We start from the raw sequence: 9003 nt of genomic DNA on the forward strand, positions 1-9003 counted from the left end.
CACAACTCACCATCAATGAATAAAAGAAAGTGTGACACAGACCATTGAAAATATTGACATTGACCTCGTAAATGAAGTGTAGACCACAACTCACCATCAACTCACTAGTAATTATATGTGTATCTATTGATATATACAGTGTGCATATGTTACTAAAGCGATTACCGTTTGACAAGACGACTTCACGTGACAAGGTATGTTTGATTTTATTTTATTTCATAGTTGTATGGACCCATTACACATATTTACCCCTCCCACCTAGAAATTTTAAATTTTAGATTTTAGGTTTTAGATTTTAGATAATTTTAAAGGTTAGTCAAATTTTGAATAAATTTTTATTTATCTACTCTCAAAATATAATTTTTTTAAATTAGATTTTAATTGTTGAAATTTGATTATTTATATTTTTTTACGTTTTACCAAATAAAATCCCTAAATTAAGCACGGATATATTTGTCTAAAATATATCATTTAGCCATTTAAACAATATTCAATATCAATATGTTTTGCTGATTTTTTTTAAACTGAACATAGCTCACATGGTTAAGGCATGTATCTCTAAAATATCGGCAGTTTTTTTAAAACGCTATTTATTTTGACTATGGAGTTGATCCATAAAATTAAAGAAAACAAATTAAAACGGGGAACCTAGGCCATTTCCTTTCTTCACCTTCTCCCTTTCTTGTTTCAGCCGCCAGCACCCCTCCCATTTTACGGCGACAACTTGCAGCGTCCGTCGACTCCACGGCTGCAGCGCACGGCGGCGCGTTATCAACGGCGAGCAACCCACGACGATTTCAGCGACGGTCTTGTAGCAACTTTAACTTCTGGCTTCCTCTAGCGTGATTTCTAGCGATCCGGTGAGCTCCTGCGTTCCGACGAAATCCCACGACGGCGCACGCGTTCTCCTTCGACGAACAGAAGCTCAGACGGCGGCGCAGAGTCTTCGGCGGCGTTTCTCCTCAGCAGTCGACGGGCGTTCTCCACGGCGGCGCAGACTGTACTAGGTGCGGATTCCGTTGTTTAATGTTACGTACTTTGTGCAGACTGGGAAGGGAATATTGTTCTGACTTCTTTTCCCATTTGTCATTGATAATAGTTGATTTTGTGCAAATTACTTGGCTAATTAGCTAAATAAATTAGGCCCTGTTTTGTTCCAAAAAAAAAAAAAAATCACTGTTTATGTTTTCAGAACCCTTTCTTTAGAAACGTGTAAACTGTAAAGGTTATATTATTATGTACACTGAAATTACTGGTCACAAATGCGTGATTTTGGAAGAAAGAATAATTCACTTTTTTCTAAAAAGAATAGATCATACGTGAAAATGAAGTAAAGGAAAACAAGGGAAAAAAAAACTTTAGAGAATTTGGTTCTGTGGCTATTTGAACTGTTTGTATAAGATTAAGTTTGTGGAGATCTTGGAGTATTTTATGAGTTTATGTTTGCCGAAATTTGAGTATTCTTGGACTATTTTGTGAGTTAATGTTTTTTAAAATTTGGGTATTCTTGATTTGTTTTTTCTTTTTAATGTGACCTAAAAATTGAACTAAACTGAACCTTGCATAAACTAGGAAATGGTTGAGTCATTATAGAACTCAGATGATGTTGGTTGAGTAATGTATGAACTGGTTAATTGCATAGGAAGGAAGTTGAGGGCTTGGCTGGTTAGTATCACGTAGTATGGGGGGTGTTGGGGAGATTTTAGTTTTTAATGTAACTAGGTGGGCATATGAGAAATCCAATTATTATAGAAGGACAGAGAATACTGGAAGTTTTGTAATGTAATCGATATTTTGGGATTCATAGAACTGCTTCAGAGAAATGGAAGGTATATAGGATCGAACATGATGGAGGAACCAATCTGATCACTACTAGATTGCTTTATCATTTCAAAAGAATAGGTAGACCTTTTTGAAGAGTCTAGAGCCTATGGAAAAACTAGAATTTTATGTGAACATGCTTCTAAGCCGTGGAACAACGTACAGTGAGGATGCATACCTTTTCACTCTGGAAATTGTTGGTGTGGAAGGTCAAAAAGTGTTGGAAGGAAGACAATACAAGAAGGTGACCAGGTTTCAAGCGGATGAAAAAGTTCAGAAACTGGAAAGAGGAGTTAGAGTTGGAATAATATCACTATTGGGGTATGGTGCCAAAATATTCACTGTGGGGGAGCTTAAAAGTGTCTAGGAGGAGATCATTATGAGCAAATTTGATGAATTGTAAAGAGGAAACTGTTTTATGGGGTAGGAAGATAGATTTTCCACAAATTATTAGCTGCAATTATGGTTTTGGTGGAAGGAACAAGTTTAGTTGAAGAGAGCTATTGGAAAGGAATTGTTTAAAGGCTTTTTTTTTTCGAGAATCTTAATTGACTCCAACCAAAACGACAATGCCTCTCGCTCGATTCCGTTGGATAGAGTAGTGAGTTCCTCGAACCATTTATTTTAATTCTGTTTGTACCCAAAAGAGTCCGTAAGGCCTAAGGGAAACAATGATCTCAATTCTCAAGTTGCGAACGAATAATTCAATTACACATTTACAAAATTACACTCAATGTTCGGTTTGAATTTTAGTATTTTCATACTTAATATTGCATCAGGTGAAGGTTGTCTGTTTCAGATAAAGTTTTATGCTTTAATCTGTAGATTTGTATCTTCTTTCATGGCTGGGTCTAAATTACCTCTCCAGGTCGTCATATGGTGTAAGAGCTTGACTGTGTATGAAAGATGTCGAAACTGCGAGCACTCTGGCAGGCTTATGTAAATACAACAAGAAAAGGTTATTTTAATTAGTGTTGAATCTGCAAGCTTCAGCATTATGTCTGTAGATATTTCTTCAGTGAGCCTAATACCTGCTTAGTTACCTTCTCTAACCCTAAGTTGTCTACGCTGCCCATGTGAACCTATGTAGAGGACTATTAAAGCCTTTTTTCTTGATATCATATCATAGCTCTCGCTTGGAATGTTGAGGACTGGATACCTCCCACTGAAAAATACATATTCGATTTCAATTCCAAGCAAGAAGTTAAGAAGTGGCATTTATATTCAGATTCCGAGTATGGAGGTATGTGTCGGTGCGTCTATGCTGTCTATCCTTCCTGTATTTCTACCTATTGCTCCATGAGTGAAAGGAAAGATATTTAGCATTCTGATTTTGTGTTGATACATTTTCAGTTCTTTTTCAAAATTCGGTCCATTTCAGGTTTTTGTTTGTCATTTTTCCTGGAAGTGAAATAAAAATGCAGAATAGTTCATTTTAAACGACAAATTCACAGTTTCATGCAAAAATTTGCACAGCATTTCCTTTATTGGCTAAAATCGTGATTTTTTTTTTGATAATTAGGAGTTGGAGCTTTGCTCCAAAAAATCGTGATATTAGCTCAATTGCCATCAATAACTTCTGATAAGGAGAAGCAGAAAATTGTGTAATGGTTTATTTTAATAAACTTCGAATAAGATATTTAGTTTTCTTCATTTGATTGCTTCCAGGATTATCTTCAGCATCTTTGGAGATCACTGAAACTGGAAATGAGCTGCGTGGTACTGTATAGTATATTGTCTTCTTCATTTAAATGCAATTATCAGCTTGATGGTTGTTGGTATTTTTCTATGTTATATATTTTTTGTCTCTTCCTAAGACGTATTTAGTAAATGCATTATTTCTTCTCTCATTAAATCAAAGTTTCCAAGGAGCGACACATTTTCCCAAAAAGTCTTGTAGCAAATTGTAGAATTTTGTTGTCTGTGAGGCAAAAGTCATGTGGTTATGGATGAGAAGACTTTTAAATTTAGAAACAAGTTAGAGGAGTACATACAATTTACTAGTGCAGTACCAAGTCAAGGGGAGCACACGGTATTTACTCTCTAATTTAGGAGGTCCAAGAAATTTTGTAATAGCAAAATCAGTTTAGTTTCTATAGATTGATATTTTCTTTCTACTATATTCATGCCAGAAGAAATAGGAAAATTATCGCTTCCTCTGTATGCTAGCCCTAGCAATGTGGAGTCTTATTTCCTATTACTTTTATTCATTAACCTTATCCTATATATAACTTCTGTAGGAATATTCTCTGGGCACCTCTCCTTGAATGTAAGTGAGAACTCAAAATGGAACATAACCAGGAGTGGTTTTTGTGGAATGCGCTCCAAAAAGGTGAATGTATTCTGGCTTGTCTTTTGAATTTTTGATTTATTATTATTATTATTTTTTTTCTTTTTGAAAAGAAAAATTTTCATTGAGAATAAATGAAAGAATACAAGAGGTGTTACGGACAACGATCTCATGTATTTTCATAATGATATGATATTTTCCACTGGTACATAGATGACTTTGCTTTTGGTTTCACTCAAAATGTCTCGTACCCTAAGAAGCATGGACACGACATGGACACAACGACGTGCCAATTTGTTAAAATGTAGAATATGAACGCGTTGGGGACACATTATTTTTTTTTAAATAAAATTTAGATAACACATACATATATATATTGATGTAGTAATATTTTAAAATAAATTAACCATACAAATATTATTTATAACAAATATAGTTAAAAGAAAAAAATATTTGTACAGAGGTCGCCCTTGGGTTGATATTGCTGAAACAGAGGAGGCTTTTTGAATTTGGTTACCTTCAAAGTGTCAAAGGGGGAGAATGTGTGGTTTTGGGAGGACCCGTGGGCAGTCTCTTCTCCAGTTTCAGTTTCTTTTTCCGGATTTCTACGAGATTTCTAATAAGAAAGGGTGTTCTTTGGCAGAGTGTTGGGTGCCCTTCTCTTTTACTTGGGACTTGGGCTTGAGGAGAAATCTTTTTGATACAGAGCTCCTTAGATGGGCGAGCTTCATAGAGAAGATCGAGTTCTTGCAGCTAGGTAATGAGAAGGAAAGGACAAATTGTGGTGGAAGGGTGATAGCAGTGGGGTTTTTTCGGATAAATCAGCTTTCTCTCTTCTTGTCAAACCTTAAGTTGAAAGCCCCGGTGGTCTCCTACATTTGGATTTTCAAGGTTCCGAAGAAAGTGAAATTTTTTCTTTGGATTTTATTGTATAGGAGTATAAACACTGCTCATAGACTTCAAAGACGGGTTTCCTTTCTAGTCTCTTTCTCCTTCAATTTGCGGGCTATGTAATCGCTCAACAGAATTAATGGACCATCTCTTTCTCCATTGCCCATTTTCTTCTATGGCTTGGGCTTTTGTGCGTACGGAGTTCTGTATTACGTTTTGCCTTCCAAAGAAGATAGGTGACCTGTTTTTGGAAAACTTTGGAGGAGGTTTACTTAACTGCAAAGCTTTTGTGTGGTAGAATTGTGCAGTGAGGGTGGTCCTTTGGCTGATTTGGAAAGAAAGAAATTGTAGGCTTTTTGAAGATACACAACCCCTTGAGGAGAGTTTTCATAGCAATGTACAACATTATTGCTTTGTGGTGGTCTATAAACGACTACAAACTTGTGAGAGTTCTATTAGGGTTAGTTAAGGAATGGTATAGTACATGGTTAGGGGTGTTATGATAATTAGATAGGGGTGAGTTGGTTATAAATAAGGGTAGTAGGGGGAAAGGAAGATATCTTTGGGAATAGTATTTTGGTGAGGAACTTGAGAGAGTTCTTGAGAGAGGATAGCCCTCTCGAAAGGCTATCGATATGGTAATTTCTCTTTTGATATTGCAATATAGTTATCTTGTTAGGTTCTTGTATTTGGGATCCGAACAAAACTATTTTGTAATTATAGTCTACACATGTTAGTTAGAAATTGGGGTGGCCATTGTCTAGTTTTTTTTGGAGGGTAATCTCAACCCTTTGGCTTTTGGTTGTCTTCCTTTTTGAGGGAGGAAAAAAAGAGTAATAATAATAATAAAAAGTACTCCATTCTAAAAGCATAAAAATATTATAAAAACCATTTAATATTAAAAAAAGATATAAAGTTAGATTTTTTAAAACAGTAAGTCAGTTTTTTTTTTTTTTTTTTTTAAGTATAAAAGGTGGTTTGTAGACATTGTATTTATGTTCATCCAAAAAAAGACATTGTATTTATTGAGAGTAGGAATCTGCCATCTTACAGCATCGTGTAACCTAGAAAGTGTCATCAAAAGAGGTAAACTGCCATATGACGGTTTCATCCAACTAGTACTAAGGGCAAAGACTCTTTTACTTCTCCTACTTTTTTTTATTTTCTTTTTATTCATGGTATTTTCTTTTCCTCTTTCCAGCTCTCTCTTCTCTCCTTCCAACTCTTGTTTTTGGTTCTACTTTTTCATCCAAACTCTTCTTCTTCTCCCACACTCTTCCTCTTCTTTATTATTCTTCTTCTTAAAATCTTCTTCTCCATGAGTAATGGTGGCGGTGGCAAAGGCAGGAGATGCCTTCAACTTCATCTTTGTGCTTCAGCTTCTTCGTGGCATGAGTGAGAATTGATTTATATTATGGATTACAGATTAAATTCAAGATTGAATAGACATTCCCGTAATTGGAAGTGTATCATAATTGGCACCTTTTAGCTCGTAATTTGTTATGTATTAGTGTTATTTTCTTTTGGTTTTGGTGCAGTATAGGCTTATTTTCCCTCGCATTTTGTTCTCAATATCTCCTTATACTCCCCAAATATTATTTAAGTGCAGCTTTGGAATTGGTTCGATCCTTTTTTTGAATCCCCTTAGGCTAAATATAAGAATTCATTGGTGATCTCTCTCTCGTAACAGGTTTTGACTTCTTTCTTTGACCACAGAAGTCATTTATATTTCATGCTCTTCTTCAGCTGTATTTACTTTTTTTTGCTAATGCTTTCTCTTTATGTTTTTTCTACTACAGTTTGATGGTTTCATTGATTTGGATGCTTATGATTCAATTGCGCTGAAACTTAAAGGAGATGGAAGATGCTATATATCCACTGTAAGTGCCTTTGTTTTTTTTTTTTCTTTTTTTTTTCTCCAGGTAATAAGAAGAATGGAAAGGCAAAAACATTTGCCTGTTTAAACTGAATATCTACAAATTCGTTCACAGATTTACACTGAGAATTGGGTAAACTCACCAGGACAGGAGGAGGATAATTCGTGGCAAGCATTTGTTATAGCCCCTAAGGATGATTGGTATATTGCCAAGGCAAGTCACCTTGCTTAGCTTCAAAACTGGTTCTATGCATACTGTTTGCGATTAACTGTTTCGTTTTTGTCAGATTCCTCTTGATCGATATTTACCAACATGGAGAGGAAATGTTATAGATTCAGAGTTGGAAATGAACCCATCTCGTATCGTTGGCATGTCGTTATCAGTTAATGCCGCTGGTGGCATTCCCGGTGCCCAATCTGGCCCTGGTGACTTCAGAATGGAAATTGATTGGATCAAAGCCTTAAGAACTCAGTGAGTTGTACTTGTTACATATTTGGGGAACTTAGAACCCGATTGGTAACGTTCACATCTTTTGTTTCTTGTTTTCATTTTTCATTTGTTGAGAAACAGACATGTTTGGTAATTCATCTCATTTCTCATTTCTAAATTTTTAGAAATGTTGGCAAAAAAGGACTAAAACTGACTCGGTCCTGAGTATCTACATATTTGGACTTTAAAGGTGACATGTTTCAATTGGAACAATAGCTACTTCATACGGTGGCTAAATATATGTTGTTTCAGCCCCTGATGTTTGGGAGCTTTTTAAATGTAGTCTCGTCTAACAAGTTTTTATTTCATATTTTCATGTTTTAATATTTTAGAAAAGTTGCTAATCTTGTTCCAAAATGTTAAGAAATTGGTAGAAATTTTAAGCTATTGTCTTGGTGACATTTTTTCTTCAAATTTCTAGAAGCTTCCATAAATTTCCATAAGTTCACGTGATATAATGTTATGTGAGTTTATCGTCGCTCAATTTTGATATACCAACCATGAGAGATTAAATTAAAAAATGTCAAAACATAAGGGATCATCTATTGAAAAATTATTTTGATATACCAATCATGCGAAACTAAATTAAAAAATGTTAAAACATAAGGGATCATCTGTTGAAAAATTAGGAAGGACTAAACATGTATTTAACCTATTATTATTATTAGTTATACCTCAAAGAAGAGACAACCACACTTTTACTAGTAAGCATTGAAAGCAGATGTCAAAATGACTCTTTGAATTGAACGACGTAATAAAGGAATTAGCATGAAACAAGTTTTTACCCTTTTGTTCCGCATTGGCAAATGCTTTCGCAGTACTAACTGTGATAAGCAGGTTCATTTTACCATAAAAGCAGAAAGAAGGAAAGAAAACTGATGAAAGTTCGCATTCCCCCACTCGATAGAATCGTGTGAGTTTGATGGTGCATCCGGTAAGCTATTTTGGTATTCATGATAGCCTTTTTTGAATTTTGGATCATAACTTATTGAGCACTTAATACTGATCTATCCTACGAGCATATTCAAATCCAAGATATTTTTTAATTCAATTTGGTTAGTGAATTTGAATGGCATACCAAATAGGCCTAAAGAATTATTGCGAATTTCATTATTTAGGTTGTTAAATAATTATTTTTTAATCATAAATTATGAAAGTGATTTTGAAGAAATTGGAAAATGGAGAACATGTATCGGAAGTGAAGAATCTAGTGTATAAAAGGAAGGAAGAGATGGAAAAAAAGCCTTCGACTAGATTCGTTTGGATAAAATGGACACAACCTTAGTTTTTGATATAGTTTACAGCCATTCTCTCAATCTCCTCTTTCAAAAATTGTGTTGAGTAAGGGAGCTACTTTGAGGGAATTGTTACCTTACAACGGGAAAAATAGTTACCCAAAATAAATAGTAGGTAAAATATATTTTTCATGATTGAGTTTGAAAGTAGGTTTCTATTTGATCATAAATTTTAAAAACTGACCGTTTGGTTGAAAAATGGTTCTAAAAGATACTTTCTGTTAGTGTCACTCACAGAATTCTGACATGGTACCACTAAGTTGTATATTTATTATTTTTTTATATTGTTTTTCAATTATATGATTTCTTTTTTCATTTTTATCTTCTCTTCCTCCCAATC

The 9003-nt window shown here is 34.7% G+C and overlaps 1 protein-coding gene across 2 annotated transcripts; it reads left to right on the forward strand.

Moving 5' to 3' along the window:
• Positions 1 to 626: 626 nt before the first annotated feature.
• Positions 627 to 7650, forward strand: LOC111025263 (NADH:ubiquinone oxidoreductase intermediate-associated protein 30). 2 transcript variants are annotated; one of them, XM_088126626.1, is made up of 8 exons: positions 629 to 1007; positions 2690 to 2779; positions 2951 to 3064; positions 3490 to 3540; positions 4062 to 4153; positions 6802 to 6882; positions 6994 to 7092; positions 7166 to 7650. In XM_088126626.1, exons 2-8 carry the CDS (start codon positions 2728 to 2730, stop codon positions 7352 to 7354), a joined length of 678 nt encoding a protein of 225 aa, XP_087982752.1. In that variant the 5' UTR covers positions 629 to 1007; positions 2690 to 2727; the 3' UTR covers positions 7355 to 7650. The 2 variants fall into 2 exon arrangements, with proteins under 2 accessions (XP_087982753.1, XP_087982752.1); XM_088126627.1 differs by lacking the exon at positions 2951 to 3064 and having other exon boundaries at positions 627 to 1007.
• Positions 7651 to 9003: the final 1353 nt, after the last annotated feature.

Source organism: Momordica charantia (assembly GCF_013281855.1).
Source record: "Momordica charantia cultivar OHB3-1 chromosome 7 unlocalized genomic scaffold, Mcharantia_2.0 BLBB01000007.1, whole genome shotgun sequence".
Lineage (NCBI taxonomy): Eukaryota > Viridiplantae > Streptophyta > Magnoliopsida > Cucurbitales > Cucurbitaceae > Momordica > Momordica charantia.

What these genes read in the sequence shown, in the direction of transcription:
- LOC111025263 (XM_088126626.1), top strand. Translation starts at nt 2,728, where the DNA reads ATGTCGAAACTGCGAGCACTCTGGCAGGCTTATGTAAATACAACAAGA. An exon ending in TTCAGATTCCGAGTATGGAG is followed by an intron (nt 3,065 to 3,489) that starts GTATGTGTCGGT and finishes GATTGCTTCCAG; the next exon opens with GATTATCTTCAGCATCTTTG. An exon ending in ATGATTGGTATATTGCCAAG is followed by an intron (nt 7,093 to 7,165) that starts GCAAGTCACCTT and finishes CGTTTTTGTCAG; the next exon opens with ATTCCTCTTGATCGATATTT.